Raw genomic sequence first — 19,478 nt, forward strand, 5'->3', positions numbered from 1 at the left:
CCAATAGGGTCACTAAGCAAAAGACTCCAAATTGATGTCTCCGGCCTGAAAGTCTCCAGTAGTGAATGCCTATAGTCCTTACTACTGGGAAGGCTGAGGCTGGTGGATTGCTTGAGCTCAGGAGCTCTGAGCTGCAGGGAAGCCAAAATTGATCTAAGTGTCCACATTAAGGTTGGGCACCAAGATGGTGAGCCCTGAGACTTGAAGAATCACCCGGCTGCCCAGAGGAGACCAGCCTAGGGCAGAAGCAGAGTAGAGCAGTGAGATCAGGTCATGAGTGACTGCTACACTTCCAGTCTGAGTGTGATAGAGACCAGTCTCCTTTTGCAGAGTCAATGGCTTAAAACAACCTAGGAAGGTCTCAAGGGTTACAACTATGTCTCCCTCCATTTAAATAAACTATATAATTTTTTTTTGAGGCAATTAGGGGTTAAGTGACTTGCCCAGGGTAACACAGCTAGTAAGTGTCTGAGGCCAGATTTTAACTCAGGTCTTCTTGACTCTTGGGCCAATTCTCTATATTTAAAATCTTAAAGTTATAAAACTTTATTTTTTAAGTCCATCAAAACTGAGTCATCATAATTATAATGACTACGCCTGGCTCTGAAAAGAGGAAAAAAGGTACCACCCTCCTTTTTTTGTGGAGATGGGGACTATGGATATGGAATATTGCATTTACTGTCATTCACTTGGTGGTTGCATTTTAGATTTTTAGGTTTAGGTATATTAGGTTTTACCTAATGGCCTTTGCCCCCACACTCTTTTTTTATTCTTTGTTTTAAGGGATGGCTCTCTGGGTAGTGAGAAAAAGGAAGGATATATTTGGAAATGAAGGTGATATAAAAATATTCAAAATATTAAAATGAGAGATATCAATATATTTTTAAAATAAGATTATAAAACCTTTCTTCTCTCAGAAGAGACTCCTAGGGCAGGGTATTGTATATCTCATCAGACTTAGTCACTACACTGGGGTTTTTTGCTTAACTGTTTGTCTCAGTTACAAAGAGTGGTTCAGCAGGCAGTTTTCTGATGAAGAAATCAAAGGTATCTATTTCCATATGAAAAAAATGCTCTAAATCACTATTGACTAGAGAAATGCAAATTAAAACAACTCTGAGGTGCCACCTCACACCTATCAGATTGGCTAATATGATTAAAAAAAGGAAAAGAATAAATGGTTGGAGAAGCTGTGGAACACTAATACGGTGTTGATGGAGCTGTGAACTGATCCAACCATTCTGGAAAGCAATTTGGAACTATGCCCAAAGGGCTATAAAGCTGTGCATACCCTTTGACCCAGAAATACCGCCATTAGGGGGTTTTTTCCCCAAAGATATCACAAAAATATTTGTAGCTGTTCTTTTTTTGGTTGCAAAGAATTGGAAATTGAGGGGATGCCCATCAGTTGGGGAATGGCTGAACAAGTTGTGGTATATGAAAGTAATGGGATAATATTGTGCTGTAAGAAATGATGGCAGGCAGATTTCAGAGAAACCTGGAAGGACTTGCATGAACTGATGCTGAGTGAGATGAACAGAACCAGGAGAACATTTTACACAGTATCAACAACATTTTGTGTTGATCAACAGTGATAGACCTTACTCTTCTCAGCAATACAATGGTCCAAGATTGTTCCAAAGGACTCACGATGGAAAATGCTCTCCAAATCCCGAAAAAAGATTTGTGGAATCTAGATGCAGATTGAACCATACTATTTCTACTTTTTTTTTTCTTTTTTGAGGTTTTTCCCTTTTGTTTTGTTTTTTTTTTTGGTGAGGCAATTGGGGTTAAGTGACTTGCCCAGGGTCACACAGATAGTAAGTGCCAAGGGTCTGAGGCTGTATTTGAATTCAGGTCCTCCTGAATCCAGGGCCGGTGCTCTATCCACTGTGCCACCTAGCTGCCCCCTTTTGTTCTAATTCTTCTTTCACAGCATGACTAATGCAGAAATATGTTTAATGTGATTTTACATATATAACCTGTATCGGATTGCTTGCTGTCTTGGGGAGGGGGGTGGGAAGGGAAGGAGGGAGAAAAAAATTGGAACTAGAAATCTTATAAAAACAAATGCTGAAAAACTATCTCTACATGTAACTAGAAAATAATAAAATACTTTTATGATTAAAAAGAAAAAAAAGAATGATTTGGTTTGGGAAAGGAGTAGACCCCCAAATGACTAAAAATGAAATCCATCAATAAGACTTTTTCAAAATAATAAGTCACTGTGGACCACTGCAGGGAAGCTGGCCTGTGGGTGCTAACAGACTAGTTGGTATACACGCATGAGCCCATTATAGCACGGAACCACAGACTCTGAGTTGGAAAGAACCCCAGTAGCCATCGAGATCCACCAGGACCTGAGCGTAGAAGGCACGACCAACAAATTCATGGTCATATAGCCAATGCTGGAAAGCCCCAGTTAGGGAAAACCTATTGGATACCTCCCAAGGCAGTTCATTCCACTTGTGGAGAGCTCGAATTACATGCAAGTGTTCCCTTACAACTTCCACCAGCTGCTCCTAGTTCTTCCCTCTGGGGCCAAGCAGGACCTATGCTAAGGCCTCATCCACAGGCCAGTTCTTCACATACTTGAAAGACAGCTATCATGTCCCCACTAAGATTTTTTTCTTCTTTGAGCTAAACACCCCGCAGCTCCTGATACTCATCCTCAGGGGCTTGTCAGCTCTCTGAGTGTTTCTTCATCCATAATAATAAATAGCATTTATATAGTACTTTTTTTTTTTTAGTGAGGCAATTGGGGTTAAGTGACTTGCCCAGGGTCACACAGCTAGTAAGTGTTAAGTGTCTGAGGCCGGATTTGAACTCAGGTACTCCTGACTCCAGGGCCGGCGCTCTATCCACTGCGCCATCTAGCTGCCCCTATATAGTACTTTTAAAGTTTGCAAAGCACTCCTCAAATATTATCTCATTCAACTCTCACAACAAACCTGAGGAGAGATTTTACAGATGAGGACAGTGAGGCAAAGTGGCTTTCCCCAGATCACACAGCTAGGAAATATCTAAAGCAGCATTTGAACTCAGGACTTTCCCAGATCTGGTGCTCCATTCACTAAGTCCACCTACCTCACAGAGCTACTGGGAGCTCAAAGGAGATAATGGAGAGATTGTGTTTTACATACCTTAAAAGTTTTTTTCATTCTCTTGTTCTTTCACAATGGGGTTCAAATGGATGGTCCTGAGACAATTCACCATCCAACTTTTGGGGGGGGGGTCTATTTAGTGATCTACAGACTAAAGGCAGCATGTTTTAGTGGACAGAGCATTGAACTAGGAGTCAGGTACAATTAGGTTGAAATCCTGCCTCAGATACTTACTGGCTAGGTAACTGAGTGAATAGTGTTATACTTGGAGAGAAGACAGGGGTTCAGTCCAGCTTCAGACACCAACTGGCTGGGTGACCCTGGACAAGTCACTTAATCTCTATCTGCTTCAATTTTTCCATTTACAAAATGGGGATTATAATTAACCTCTATCTGCCTTGTTTTTTCCATTTTTAAAATGGAAGGTTTTAATTAACCTCTATCTGCCTCAGTTTTCTCATCTATAAAATGGGGATTATAGTAGCACCCCAAGACTGAGGATCAAATGAGTTAACATTTGTAAAACCCTTGGTAAACCCTAAAGAGCACTTATGTAAATGCTAGCTGTTATTATTATTTGGGGTACTCAGCCTCCACACTCTTCACCCCCACTGCCCTGCAAAACTGAATACAGCTCTTATATCACACTTCTCTTTTCCCCCAATCTTCTCTCCAACCCATGGGTCATATATCACAAGGGCCTTTGCTTAAAAATATTCCTGCCATTGTTCACTAGGAACCCTGGGTAGGCAGGTTGAGGGCAGTGAAGAATTGACCCCAAACCAAAGAGGAAGGAGCAGGGACCAGCTCCAGGCCTCACTAGTACTGTTGAGTTAAGGAAGTATTAGGGCCAAGCCCTTCCCATGCTCCCCCTCCCCCCGTAGGGAAACCCTCATCCCCAATACAGTCACACACTCAGACATTTGTTTTTCACATTTTTATTTTAAAGTGAATTTATCCTTTTAAAGTGAATGAGATTTCATCTTGTTTTCTAGTAGAAAAAGAGTGAAAAAAGGGACAGATGTTTGTCCAGGAGACCAGAAATGCTGTCTCCCCCACCCGAGGGAAGCCAACGCATCCATTTTCCAGCTCCTAGGGGATGTAGGGGCCCTGAGATCTTCCCCCCCCCCAACCCTGCCTTGTCTCCCTGGAGGAGCACAAGGCACAAAGTGCTGGGGGTCAGGAGGGTGGTACCCAGCATCCCCAAGAAGGCAACAGGAATCTCCTAGGAACACATCCCTCTGGAGTCGACATTTATTGAAACAGAAGATAGAAAAATGATGAAAAGTGACACAAATATTAAAAAACCAGACCTGTCTGTGTGAAGACCCTGGGAAGCTAAAATGACCACTTGGAGAGAGACCCTGGGTCTTCCACCCTAGAGCACAAGTTGTTAAGAGGGCTCAGTAATGAAATGCCCACTGATCCCGCCCTTCAGCACCAGGGAGCCCAGGGGTCCCACCAGTGGTGGCCTTGGGCCCTGGGTGCCCAAGCCATAGAGGCCCCAAGTGAGCAGCAAGTCTAGTCTCTGTGGAGTGAGCCTCTAAGTCCAACCTGGGTGAGCTATCATAAGGTGGAAGTGCTAGCTTTCAGGGCCAGGGCACTGAAGACATTACTACACAGGATGGGGGAAGAGAGAGGGAACAGGGATCTGGGTAAGGCTCATTTCAGCTTGTGTTCACTCGGCTGGTTGTGCAGTACATGGTTCATCCTGGCTCCTTTTGAGGGAGGGAAAGGGGGAAAGAAGTGCCCAAGGAGAGGGGCAGGGGAGGACCAGACTTAACACCTCTGAGATGTTTAGGGGTCCTGGGGTTTGGACAGGCCAAGGGATGGGTAAATTACTGGAAAAGTCAGGTGTCAAGCTGTTCCCCAGATGAGCTCTCCTAAAACCTCCCATCCCCAAATGCCCACATTCAGAGTCCTCAAGGTTGAAGTCCTTTCTGTCCTTGCAAGCCTCTGACCCTCTTACATATACACAAACACACGCAATGAACATGTGTGGTCATGGTTGTATGTATAACAGGGTGACATCACGGCCACACGGCTGCCATGGCCAGGCAGGAGAGGTTGCTCAGGACTTGCTGCTGGCAGGCTGTCCATCCTGGGGGTCGTCCTGGAGGAGGGGAGTCTGGGAATCAGAGAGCAGGTCTGATTGGGGGCCCAGCCCTTCACGGAGAGCAGCGCTGGGTGTCCTCTGTGGAGCAGAATGCACTGGGTTACCTCTCTTCCCACAGGCACATCCCTACCACCCTCTGCCCTCCTCCCATTACCACCTTGGCATGTCTCCACCTGATAGGAAACTCGTCTCCCTCAGAGGGGTTTTAAGGCCCACACATCTCCCCTTGGGGATGGTTTATATTCAGAGAATCAGAACGGTATGTTGTTATCTCTTGCATATCTTACTCAATTACATGTTATCTCCCCCATGAGAATGCATGGTAAGCTCAAGGAGGGCAGAGACTATTTTTTGCCTTTCTATCCATCCCCATCACCTAGTATACACCAAGTGCCTAATCAGTGTGTGTTGGCTGATTGACTTTGTATAGACCTCTTATTTTACAGATGGAGAAATGAGTGAAATTCATCTGCCCAAGGTTTCTTCACCAGTCTAGTGGCAGAGATGGGACAGAGACCCTGGCCTCCCCATTGAAGACCAAGGTGCTATCTTGCCTTACCTCACCTCAAAAAAGGAGCATTCACCTCATGCCTGCCTCATCTTCTTAAGCTCAGAGGTATCTGTCTCTACCTAGGTGGTATTCTCCCCCTGTCTTGATCCCTTGCCAGCCTGGCAGATCCCCTTTCCCAGAATCTCTCTCTTAGCTCTCCTCCCTGACACCTCTCAGTTGAATAGGAAACAAAAACCTAAGAAATCCAGACAGAAGTGTGAAGGTAAAAGTTTTACAACCAGCTCTTTCTTCCTTTTTTTTTTTTCTTTTTGGTGAGGCAATGGGGGTTAAGTGACTTGCCCAGGGTCACATAGCTAGTAAGTGTCAAGGGTCTGAGGCCAGATTTGAACTCAGGTCTTCCTGAATCCAGGGCTGGTGCTCTATCTACTGCACCACCTAGCTGCCCCAACGAGCTCTCTTTCAAACCCCTCATGTGCTTTTCAGTTTAATCTGTATTCATTAACTCTTTCTAAAGACTAGACCATCCACAAAACCACAAAACATAGCCTGAATCGCGTTTGGGGATTTCCAAGGTGTGAGTGCTCAAACTGAAAATTTAATAATCCCCATTATACCCAGCATACCCTGTTTGAGGTGCCTCTAAATAATGCATGTAATTAATTCTTGCAAATATCCCGTTTGAACTGCAGGGAGATTTCCCCACCCACCCATTCTGAGAATTCATCAGGAAAACTCTGGATTCCATCATACTATTGGTACCCAAGAGGTCTGGTCTATGTTCAACCCTGGAAGCTCGGGTGTTGAATCCATCCAGAAAGGGGAGGGGGCTGAGGGATAGCAAGTTAATTAAGGCCCCTGGAGTGAGCCTTCCAGCCCCATGCCCAGAACACCCAGGCCTCTGATGCCAAGAGGTATTAGGAGAGTCAGCATCACGGAATGTAGTCAACCCCCACTCCCCATACACATATACTCCCATTGGCCAAGTCTAGCAATGGTTGGGGTGGGGGTGGGGGGGAAGGCATGTTGCCTCTTGAATCAATAAACACATATTTGGGGCTGGGGGTGGAGGCACAGGAGAGAAAGGGTAAATAATGCTTGCATAAAGCAGGGCCCACCAGTATCCCAGTTTATCTACTAGGGGAAGCAGATATTTGAATAATCCCTCTGCCTGCCTGCTCAAAGTCCCCGTAGGGTAGACTAATAAACTAAATTAAGCTGATGCCACTAATATCCTCCCTCCCCTCCTCCCCCAAGCCCACACATCTAAAAATATGCCAGCAGCTGGCTTCTCTTACAGTTGATGCCTGAGAGGCCCCCCAGGAGGCCCTCACAGAACCCCCATGGAACCTCCCCTTTGGGGAAGGCAGGCATGGGGTGATAAGCTGGTCCTCTTCCCTGTCGACAGGGAATATCCAGACCGTAGGACCCAGAGTCAGTCCCTCCCATATCTAGGACCCCATGACTTCTAACATTCTTTCCAGCTCTCAATCTGTGATGATAATTACTCTAAGAAGACGGATTTAAAGGCACCCTAGCCCATCCAACCCATTTTACAGATATAGAATTCTGAGGCCCAGAGAAGTTCGGCTCAGAGTCAGAATTTGAACTCAGCTCAGGTCCATATCCTGAAATCTGGCCACTGCATCGCCCTAGTCCCTTCTCTGTCCCTCAATTTCAGCCTAGAAATGCCACCCTCCACCCCCGTGAAGGGAAACCTCACTACCCACTACCTTCCAAGGCAATGATCTTATTGGACAGGGTTTATGGGGGAGGGGGGGGGAGTTCATTTTTATTAACCCCTAACCTGGGGCGGGATGGGAGGAGAAAAACAAAAAATTCTGTGCCGCCCTTCTTCTCCACCCTCTCCTCTCTCCATCCTCAGAGACCAGAGGCAGAATGTGTCCCCGGCCAGGGAAGAGGCTGCTAAATGGGGAATCCAACCAGGTTCTTGGGAGATCCAATCATAGTAGGTGAAGGACCAAAGAGCCTCAAGATCTAGCATTTCCCCTCCGCACTCCCCTCAGGGGCCAGTACCAGCCAAAGCATGCACAGGGAGAGTTAGTACCACACAAATCCCAAAGTCTGAAACTGAAGGGATACCAGGGGGATTATTTTCCCCAAAGTGGAATAAACTCTGAGAAAAGAAACCCTCCCTTTGGATGGAGCTGGTGAAGGGGGATCTTGATTTGAGCCTGAGGGTTATAATCCAGCGGCATTCCCCACCTCCCACGTACAATTTAAATAAGGGACTTTTATAGATAAAAACCTGTCTACTTCATTTTCATGTTCTAGTCTCTGCCAAGTGATTTAAGCAAATTTGTGGGGGCAGGAGAAGGGAGGGTCCTGACAAAGTATAGAATCAAGATCGACTGAATTCACCACGTCCTGTATTCAGGAGGCCCAGGATTTATTTCAGAAACTCATACCTGGGCTCACTCTATAGATTTTTTTTTAAATCCTTTTAGATCATAAACCAAAAGAGAGCCCTGTCCTCCGTGGCTTATAAACCTCAGATACCAAGTAACAAACATTCAGGGGAGGAAAAAAGAAAAAAAAAAAGCCTGCAGCTTTAAGGTTGGCCAAAAATGGGAAGTCAAAAGTCACTTTGCTTCAGTCACCTCATCTGTAAACTGAGGATAATAACAATGACACGACCAACCTCCCAGGGTGGTTGGGAGAGTATGGGAAGTGCTTTGCAACCCATTAAAAAAAAAGGGGGGGGGTGCAGCTAGATGGAGCAGTAGATAGAGCACCAGCCCTGGAGTCAGGAGTACCTGAGTTCAAATCCAGCCCCAAACACTTAACACTTACTAGCTGTGTGACCCTGGGCAAGTCACTTAACCCCAATTGCCTCACTGGAAAAAAAAAAAAAAAAGGGCAGCTAGGTGGTGCAGTAGATAAAGCACCAGCCTGGATTCAGGAGGACTTGAGTTCAAAGCTTGCCTCAGACACTTGACACTTACTAGCTGTGTGACCCTGGGCAAGTCACTTAACCCTCATTGCCCCGCAAACAAAACAAAACAAAACAAAAAGTATAGAAAAATGAGAGCTTCGGTTCCCATTAAGCTTCAAACTACAGGATCATCTCCCGCCTTCCCTTCCTCCCTCCCCACCGAGGAACCTTTCCACACCTCATTTTTAAAAAAGAAAATTAAAACTTGCATGAAACAGTGGAAAAAGAACTGGGTTTGGAGTCAGAGGCCCGGGGTTCAAATCTTGCCTCTGTCTATTCACTTGGAAAAGGTCACACAGGTATAGTAAGTATCAAAGTCTGGATCTGAACTTGGATCCCGCTCACTCCAAAGCCAGCATTCTTTCCACCTGAACCCCTCACCCTGAGAATGGCTATTTTAACATCTGGTCTAAAGATAGATAGATAGATAGATAGATAGATAGATAGATAGATAGATAGATAGATAGATAGATAGATAGATAGATAGATAGATAGATATTTTAAAGTCTATCAAAAAAAAATAATAATAAAGTCTATCAGTGCTCCACAACAAGTTGAGGCTGAAGGTGATAAGAGGTAGCTTGGTGGCGCAGCCGATATAGTGCCAGACCTGGAGTCAGGAAGACCCTGAGTTCAAATCTTGTCTCAGGTACTTCCTAGCTGTGTGACCCTGAGCAAGTCACTTCACCTCTGTCTGCCTCAGTTTCCCTCATCTGTAAAATGGAGATAATAATAACACCAATAGTCCCAAGGTTGTTGTGAAGATCAAATGAAATGATGTCTGTAAAGCATTTCACAAAATTGAAAGTTTTATGTAAATGCTAGCGATAATTATCGTTATGATTATTATTTTTCCTAAGACCGATGGTGTGTCAAATGCTCAGTGTATAAACGTCATTTTACCTGGTTACCCACCTACAGTCGGGCTTCCTGCAGCACTGTCCCATTAGGAGCAGGGGTCATCAGGGATTCTGAATAGGGCTGAATGGTCTCTGAATTCTTTGAGACCTTTTTATTACTACTCCAAAATAAAAAGAATGTTTCCTAGAAGATAACCAAGCTAATTTATAGTTCCAGCTGGAAATGAATACAATTTTGTTTTGTTTTTTTAATACGGTTCTTAATTATTTTTTTAAAACCTGGATTAGCCCCATCTGAAGGTTAATGCTCGAGCCAATTGACTGATTAGGGTGGCCAGTGGGTTTTATTTTGGGGTGGGATTTTAAAAAATCATTTTGATAACTCATTCGTTTCAAAGGCATGTTCAAAAATTGATTCATCGCCCCCCACCCCTATACCCCATCCATCTAATGAATGGAAATCAATCATCGAAAATGATTCCACCAGAGTTCAAGCCAGTCTGGGGGGGGGGGAGGGCAATGAGGGTTAAATGACTTGCCCAGGGTAACACAGCTAGCTACTAAGTGTCGAGTGTCTGAGGCCAGAGTTGAACTCAGGTCCTCCTGAATCCGGGGCTGGTGCTTAATCTACTGCACCATCTAGCTGCCCCCTAGAACCAGTCTTACATGATCCCTCTAAGAACTAAAAATGGGTTGCAGGTTCCAGATGCAATGTGAAGAGCAAAGGTTCCAGGTTCCAGGCTCCAGGATGACAAAATGCCTTGAATCCATGTCCCATCGGGACTGGATGAAGGAAGTGGATACCTTTAGCCTGGAGGAGACTTGGGGTTTGGGAGAAGTAGGGGGACAGGCTAGCTATCTTCCTGTCTGAAGGGTTATCATGTGGGAAAGAAGTTATACTGGTTCTTTAATTATCTGAAGGGCTGTGAATGTGGAGAAGGGATAAGGCTAGTTCAGTTTGGCCCCAGAGGGGAGATCCAGGGGCTGATAAGGGGACTCTAACCACGGGTGCCTCCTCCAAGTGTAGGTGAATTAACTTGGATTAGGAATGGTCTCATTGGGGAATGAGTGGCCTATTTTTGTTGCTTATGTTTTTTGTGACTTTAAAAAAATTTATTTTAAATTTATTTCCTAATTAAATTAATTTATTTAAATCAAAATTAATTAATTTGTTGAATTTATTTAATTTATCATTAAAAATGGAATGGAATGGATGACTTTCAGAATGGCTTGAACTGTGGGGTGCTTCAAGTGGTAAGGCCTTTACATGCTTTTGTACTGGGCAAATGCTACTTCAGTTATGGCCCAGTACATCTGCCTCATCTTGCTCCCAACAACATGCTAGAAAGGAATCAAATTAAGAGCACAGTCAGCTGTGATCAATCATTTTGGCCAGACGGGATTACGGACAAGAGTTAGTTAATAGGCTTACTGGTGGCACAGACATGGAACGCTTTGTGACATTTAGCTCATCACAGGAATGGGAATTCTTTGGGGGCCAATAGGCGACTGTGACATAAATCTTGAGCAAGCCCTTTATAGACAGGTGGGCTGCCTCCCACCCCCAAGTGTATCAAGATTGACATGCATGCTTCTGAACCTGGATGCCAATAGTGACTCCCAAGGCTTGGACTGGCCCACTATCGTTCACAAAAAAAGACAAAAAACAACCCACAATGCTGGGGGGGAGGGGGTGTTCAGGAAAAGATGCAGCTTATGCTGGGTGGACCACACCGGAAACTGCATGGGACAGGCTTTGGGTTATTTTCCTTTTTGGATCGTTGGCCAAAGTAAACCTGTAACCCCAAGAGCACCAAGAAGACAGCTGGTGTCACGAGGAACAAGGGTCACTTATAAGATGTGAGGCAGTCCGGCCCTTTGGTGACCAAATCAAAAATAAACCTGCAAGTTAGGGACATGGGATGTGGCTCTTCCCAAGAGGTGGGGTTAGTAACACAAGGGTCTGTGAGTACTATGAACTAGCTCACCCACGTTAATCACTTAGGAAGTTTCAATTATTGCGTTAGCCAGCAAGCAAGCAAGACAGAAAGCCTCCTCCTTTGGATGCGGTTCTGACAAAGAGAAAAAGACAGGAAGAAGTGACACTGACGAGATGGGGAGGAGAGGGCTGGTTACTGGGATGATGTTAACTTCGACGGAATTTAGTATGCTGTTATCAATTAATCAATCAATAAACATTTATTAAGCACCTATTAAAGCTAATGTAGCTTCTCAGCATGTTCAGAAGAGCCCAACAGAGTGCTACTGTTCCCTAGGGGATTACCCTCACATTTTACAGTTGGGGAAACTGAGTCAGGGAAGGGACTTGTTCAAGGCCTCGCAGATAGATGAGCTAGAATTTGAACCCATGCCCTCAGACTCCAAATTTAACACTCCTTAATATAAAGAAGAAGAAATAGAATAAATCTATTATATCTAATTCTAAAGGAACTGACATAATGAACTATAGTTGAATACAGATTTTAAAATTATGAGTCTCCAAAATTAAATGAGGCATATGCAAGTTTGACTGTGCTAAGGGGCAGGACCTTGGTGAATTCCCCACTAACCAAGTCATGTCAGTTATTCTAGCCAAGAATTCAGACTATTTAAAAAGAGGATTATTCATTCTTTTCCTAGGGTTTAAACTAAGCCAAGGCAAGAGGCTTCCTTTCCGCCTTGCCCTACCTTTCCCAGGAGAGAAAAAAATGAACCCAATTTTTTTTTTTTTCAAAAGTGGTAAGGGGATATAGAGAAGTGTCTGTTCTTGGGTTTAATTTAAACAATAGACTGGAGTTATAGGCAACATTTTAAACTAGGTAAGCAGAAAGCAACCAAGGGTTTAGGATACCAAGAGTTCTTCTTCCTCTAAATTACTGGCTCCTAACTTTGGTACTCAGTACAGGGGGCCTGGCTGAGACCCCAGAAAGGGCTGGGTTTTTTTCTTTTTTGACCCCAAATAAGTCCCCTCCCCAAAAAAGGATTCAGCAAAGTAACAAGCAATTCTCAGTGGTCCTGATGTTTCTGATCTGCTAGTGTGTTTAGACTGGTTTTTTAGCCATGAGAAGGGGTTTAAAGTTACTCCAGCCTGGGGAAAAGAAGAGGTTGGAACGACTAGACAGAATGAGTAAGACAGAGAGAGAGACTCCTGGTGATTCAGAAAATGTGCCTTGAAACTCATCACCAACCCCCTTCAGGAAGGGAGGCTTACTCATTCTTGAAACAAGTTTCTCAAGTCATAGAGCCTGAGGTGAGACTGGGCCAGATGGGGCACCAGCCAACCTCTTAGGCCCCTCAAAAGCTCCCAGACAACAGTCCATTCAAGCTTCCCAAAAAAGCTTATCATGACTTCCCCAAATCAAGGTGAATGGGAAAAAACAAATGGGTTATCTAGGAGCCCTAACATAAAGAGACTTAGTAATGAAAAAGACCAGAGCTCTTATCTGGTCCAAAGCGGAAAACTGAGGCCCACAGATAAAAAGGGATTTACCCAAGCCCAGAGAGCTAACGAGTACCAGTGCTGGAGCTGACACCTGGTGCTTATCTACTGGATAGACCACATCCCCTCTTGGTAAAGGAAAGTCAGTCAAGTCCTGCTGCCCACCTCCCATAGCTGCTATAGTGCCCCCTCCTCAACCCCTCCTCCGTTTTGTGTGTTGTCTTCTCCCATAGGATTGCAAGCTCCTTGAGGGGCACGGTACCTGACCACACAGTAGGCGCTTAATAAATGTTTACTGAGTTGAATTGAAAGAAGTAGAACTTGAACCCAGGTAGGTCTTCTTCCTCTGAGGCCAGCTCTTCACCCACTGCACCACCTGGGCTCTAATTATTTATTATTTAAATGTTTTTACTGAATTTTATTATTTTATTTTTTTTTCCTGAGCATTTTTGGTATTCACTTCTTGCCTTGTTTCCTCCCAGTAAAATGTCAACATCTTGAGGACAGGGACGGTTCATTTGTTTTGTCTTGGTGTCCCCCGGTGCCGGCACATAGCAGGCACTTAATAAATGTTTGCATTGGGGCAGCTAGGTGGCGCAGTGGATAGAGCACCGGCCCTGGATTCAGGAGGACCTGAGTTCAAATCTGACCTCAGACACTTAACTGTGTGACCCCAGGCAAGTCACTTAACCCCAATTGCCTCACCAAAAAAATATAATAAATAAATAAATGTTTCATTTGAATAACTAGGCAATATTTTATTCATTCAACTGAATTAGCAGGCTCTCAATTGAACTGAATTGCTGTTGCTGCTTTTTGTTGTTTTTTGAAGTCATGCCTGACTCTTCATGACCCTATTTGGAATTTTCCTAGCAGAGACACCGGAGTGGTTTGCCATTTCCTTCTCCAGCTCATTTTACAGATGAGGCAAACAGGGTTGAAGTGACTTGCCCAGGGCCACACAGGAAGTGTCTGAGGCCAAATCTGAACTCAGGTCTGCCTGACTCCAGGCCCAGCATACAAAGCCACCTAGCTGCTCTATTAAAGTTAGATTGTTGTTGTCTGTTGAGCACCTACTAATTCAACTGAATAAAATGTTGCCCAGTAATTCAATTCAACAAACACTTATTAAGTATCTACTATTAGACAGGCACTGTGCTGGGCACTGGGGAGGATACCAATTAAAAAAAAAAGCCACAAACAAACCAGTCCCTTCCCTCGGGGTACTTTTATTCTATCAGAACCAGCTTTTGGCTATTAAGCGTAATTGAAAATATTTGAAAAGTATATTTCAATAAACGCATCAGGGTCCCATAATTCTACATTTCTCTGCACTTGGGTCTTTCATGAATTCCAAACTGGCTTCCTCCCCTCCCTTCACTTCCCCACAACCCACCACCCCATTCCTCACCCACTTGGCCTAAATGAAGAAGGCTGTGCTATTATATACTGAGCTTTTCTCCAGCTCTGTGGTTGGCTTGCTTCCATGGGGGTAGCAGGAGGGGGTGTCCAAGTTAACTCGTTCCCGGCCCTACTCCTGATGCCTAAGAGAGGCACAATCTGCACGGATGCTGGAGTGCAGGAGAAGGACCCAACTGAGTCTAGTGTGTTCTGTCCACTCTTGTTTGTGCAGGCCCCAGGAAGCCTAGATGACTAAACAGAAGGTTGTTGTTTTTTTTTTTTTCCCTGCATGAGGAGCCGTACTTAGAGATCCTCAAGCAGGTGGCTGTGGAACTTGAGGCCTGGGAAAAATCTGAGGGCATCTTGGAGGTTTGCTAATACCCTAACTGGACCAAGGGTTCTTAACCATTCTTGTGTTTGGCAGTCTGGTGAAATCTATGGATCCCCTCCTCAGAATCCTGCTTTTAAATGCATCAAATAAAACCCACAGGATTCCAAAGGAAACCGATTCCACTAAAATACAGTTAGCAAACATTTTTGTAAAACAAGTTCCCAGGCCCCAGGTCAAAAATCCCTGTCCTACCTAGACCAAGCAGCAGGTCTCAGTATGCAAAACCCATTTCAAATCACTACGAAAGAGTGCCTCTGAGCCATCCAGAGAAGACGGAAGTCGAAGGGCAAGGAGCAGAAGGGAGAAGGCAGCTGGGGTCTTAAAGGGGAGCCACAGAAAGGGAATGGAAGCAGCAATGTCAGTTTCTTGCCCTGTCCCTGCCCCACAGGAAATAGCAGAAGGAGGGTCCCCGAATGGGAGGGGGATGAGCCCACCAGCCGATGTAGCTTTCCTCTGGAGAAGGAACCTGGCCAAAGCCTGGGAAAGAGCAGCCAAGGAAGAGCTCTGGGCTCCAGGGCGGGGTCAGCAGGAGCACAAACTGGGCAGGCACTCACCTGATTCTTGATGACCAGAATGAGAGTGATGATGATAAAAAGACAGCCCAAGGCATTCAAGACATACTGAAGGTACTGCACCAACTTGGGCATCAAGACCAGTCGGTTATAGAACACATTCAGGGTCTGGCCTTCCATCGCACCACGCTAAAAGCAAGACAGAAAATGAGAGGGCCAATGGGCATGGCCAACAGGCACACCTTGGGGGAGCTGCGAATACAACAGGTGGGGAAGCTTCCCATTTTACAGGTCCAGTCCACAGGCATTTAGAAAGCAGCTGTGTGTTCTAAACAAGTGAGCTAAACACCAGGGACACAAAGAAAGGCAAAAAACAGGGCCTCAGTGAGCTTGCAGTCCGTGGAAACAACTGTGCGTGCACATGTAATTTGGATATAATGTATATGTAAATATTAATATTTGGATATAGAATTAGAAATGTATTTTGTATTTATATATAATACATATAAATAATATATTGTTATATTTATATGTAAAGATTTATAATTTATATGTAATTGTGTTTATATAAATATATTTATGATTTTACATTATATATATAGATAATATAGTCATAATTTCTATATAAACAATGTATCTATGGTCTATATGTAATATAGTTATAATTTTTATATAAACCTTATATTTATAATTAATAGATACTATATTATTATATTTATATATAAATAATATTTTGTGGGCATCAGAAAGTTAACGTAATACATGACAGGGAGAGTGGTCCCCTCTACTTTAGGGATTTGTAAACTTTTTTTTTTTTGGCAGGGCAATGAGGGTTAAGTGACTTGCCCAGGGTCACACAGCTAGTAAGTGCCAAGTGTCTGAGGCCAAATTTGAACTCAGGTCCTCCTGACTCCAGGGCCAGTGCCTCTATCCACTGTTGTCACCTAGCTGCCCCTCGTAACTTTTTTATATCATAGACCCCTTTGGCAGTGAGGTGCAGCAGAATCATGTTTTTAAATTCATAAAAATACAGAGATTAACCAATTATACTGAACATATTTTATGCATATAATGTCTTGTATATATATAGTTTGCATGCTACCATAAGACAAAAATATGTCTATGTGTACTTATCTATGTATATGTGTGTACATACACACATATATTCATACAGATTTTGTGTGTGTGTGTATGTCAATAACTGAAAAGCTAAAGAGAAGAGGGAATCACCTCTTTCTGCTTGGCCTCCACGGGAAGAACTAGACCTACCTGATACAATGGGTTCTGTGGTCAGAGGACTTGAGGTTCAAATCCCTTTTCTGACTATCTCTATCATGGGCAAATCACATAGGCCACAGCCTGGGCCTCAGTTTCCTCTTCTGTAAAATGAAGACATTGGACAAAATGCCCTCTGGGGACCCTTCTAGTTCAATACATGGGCAAGACCCCATGTCCAGTTGATGAAAGGGACAAAAATATACATTTAGTGTGGATGTAAGAAAAGAAAAAAAACTTCTGTGAAGATTAAAACTATGAGAAATAATTTCTGGATAATTTAATCATTTTATTAATATGACTGACAGGATTTTAATAAAATGAGGTCTATGGCCATCTCTCTCAGACCAAAGACCCCAGGGTGATGGGGCACAGGGTTTTTATAACCTTGAAACAGCAAATGGCCAATGGGCCAAGAATTGACTCATGCACAGAGAGATTATCTCCAGCTTTGGGATATCAATTCAAAGAATGTCTTCCTCTTCAATTGAGAGAGAGGGGAGGGGCCTAGTGGCCTCTCCCCTGGACCAGAAGCCTTTGGTTACCTAGATAAAAGGCTCTGTCTCCACCCAAGACTGCTTGAGTTTGGGTTGGGCCTGACCAAGAGTAATGATTCAATCTTACTTTCAAAGAGAATTGGACCTTGGAATGGGAAGAAGAAAGTCCTAAGAAGGGGAGAGAGGGCAGCTAGGTGGGGGGCAGGCAGCTAGGTGGCACAGTGGATAAAGCACCAGCCCTGGATTCAGGAGGACCTGAGTTCAAATGCGGCTTCAGACACTTGATACTTACTAGCTGTGTGACCCTGGGTGAGTCACTTAACCCCACATTGCCCTGAAAAAAAAAAAAAGAAAAGAAAAGGGGGGGGGGCGCAGCTAGGTGGCATAGTGGATAGAGCACCAGCCCTGGAGTCAGGAAGACCTGAGTTCAAATCCGGCCTCAGACACTTAACACTTACTAGCTGTGTGACCCTGGGCAAGTCACTTAACCCCAACTGCCTCACCAAAAGAATTTCAAAAAAAAGAAAGAAAGAAAGAAAGAAGGGGAGAGCACTGGGTCCCCTCCAGGATATTGATTATTAATAATTATTTCTCAACATTTCCTGATGCAGAGAGTCATAACTTGGGGTCCATGGACTTTATACACACACATATGTGTGTGTATGTATGTGTATGTATATATCTCTATATAAGATTATTAAATGCATATATTTGCATATATTATATGTGCTATATATAATAAATATTTACAAATAAGATACAAAGGTAATCAGCTATTTTGAAATACTAATTGAAACATGTTTATTATTATAGTTATATAGTTTAATAATCATTTCAAAATAGCTGGTTATCTTTGTTTCTTATTAGTCCAAGAAGCAGAAAAGGTTAGGAATCCCCTACCTTGGGGCAATACCAAAGTAGATTGGCTACTTCCCATAGTTATCTGGTGCCTACTATTAAGTGCTTAATTAATGCTTATTGACTGATCAGAGTGGTAAGGGAATCAAATTGAAAGCAGAAGGCTATATGAGAAGTGCTGCACGTAGAATCAATATTCGGATAGGCCTGGACAGTGTTAAGGGCTAAAATTCTAGCTAGTCTGTCTAAAATATCTAATGAGTGGTCGCCAATAAATTATAAGCTTTAGCAAGAGTTAGACTTTTAAGCATTTATTAAGGAAAACAAGAATTTGGTAAAGAGAGAGAGAAAAAGGCCTAGATTACTATCTATTAAAGGGAGAGCACATTCCAGCTCCTTCTCCGCCAGCGTCCTCAGGAAAGAGCGCGAGACTGAGCGCCAGTCTCTTCCTTCCTCCTCCCACTAGCCCGCGTCACTTCCTGACTCCTGGTCTTGCCCTCAAAGACCTTCCCTTCATGGGCAGAACTCTTCTACAGTAAGTATCCAGCAGGTGGCGTTATTCCAATCGTTACAACAGTCTACCCAAGATTATCTCCAAATTCTATTTCAATGCTCTCACACAGTCTATCTGCATTTTAGGGATAACCTTCCATTGTTCTGGGCACGGTAACTTCAGATAATATGGATGTTTCTACCCAGGTAGCCTCAGACTGCCTCCAGAAAGGATGGCTCTTTCTCCATCTACCACAAACACTAAATTCTAGACTACCCTTCTCTCTCCCTAGAGGGTGTTGGGTGGGGCTTCCGGAGTCTCATCTAAATCATCTCCTAGGACACAAGTCCAGACTTGAAGGAGGCTGGGCCTGTCCCTTACCTGAGTCATCACAATAAACAAACTGGGCCCTCTTCCTCAATCTCCACCACCACCAACTAGATTGTTGCCTAAAAGCTGGGAATGAAACCACATCGTGATTTCTGATGCCATGGGCTGAGCCAGGATGACACACCTTCCGAAAACAGTGATGCTGTAAGACAAAAAAGCCTATGATGACATACATCATAGGCACCAGCTAGTCTAACCCCTATTTGAAACAAAAAAACGTCCACATCATTGCCAGTGTGTGGTCATTCAGCCTTTGCCTGAAGATTTTGGGTGAGGTCTCACTCCTTCCTAAGGCAGCCCATTCAACCTTGGGAAAGTTTTCATTGGTAAATCCTCTCTTGGCCTCAAGCCTAGAATGAGCCCCACTTCCTCCCGGCTCTACCTGTTGGAGACATACAAAAAGCCTAATCCATCCTCCACGAGCCCATCTTAAACATCTCCAGCTCCTTGATCCCAACCTCATATGATGAAGTCTCAAGGCACTTCCCCATCCTTGGTCACTCACTGGCTTAGCAACAGCTTTCTTAAAATGTAGAGCTCAGGGGCAGCTAGGTGGCGCAGTGGATAGAGCACTGGCCCTGGAGTCAGGAGGTCCTGAGTTCAAATTCAGCCTCAAATACTTGACACTTACTAGCTGTGTGACCCTGGGCAAGTCACTTAACCCCAATTGCCTCACCC

The 19,478-nt window shown here is 44.0% G+C and overlaps 1 protein-coding gene across 1 annotated transcript in view; it reads right to left on the reverse strand.

Moving 5' to 3' along the window:
- Positions 1-4,030: 4,030 nt before the first annotated feature.
- SCARB1 (scavenger receptor class B member 1) overlaps positions 4,031-19,478 on the reverse strand; it is a 112,146-nt gene continuing 96,698 nt past the window's right edge. The window contains 3 exon segments of the mRNA XM_043963721.1: positions 4,031-5,298; positions 9,600-9,728; positions 15,330-15,476. Coding sequence (XP_043819656.1) covers positions 9,600-9,728; positions 15,330-15,476 — 276 coding nt within the window. The 3' untranslated portion in view covers positions 4,031-5,298.

The sequence above is a fragment of the Dromiciops gliroides genome, chromosome 1 (assembly GCF_019393635.1).
Source record: "Dromiciops gliroides isolate mDroGli1 chromosome 1, mDroGli1.pri, whole genome shotgun sequence".
Taxonomy (NCBI): Eukaryota; Metazoa; Chordata; class Mammalia; order Microbiotheria; family Microbiotheriidae; genus Dromiciops; species Dromiciops gliroides.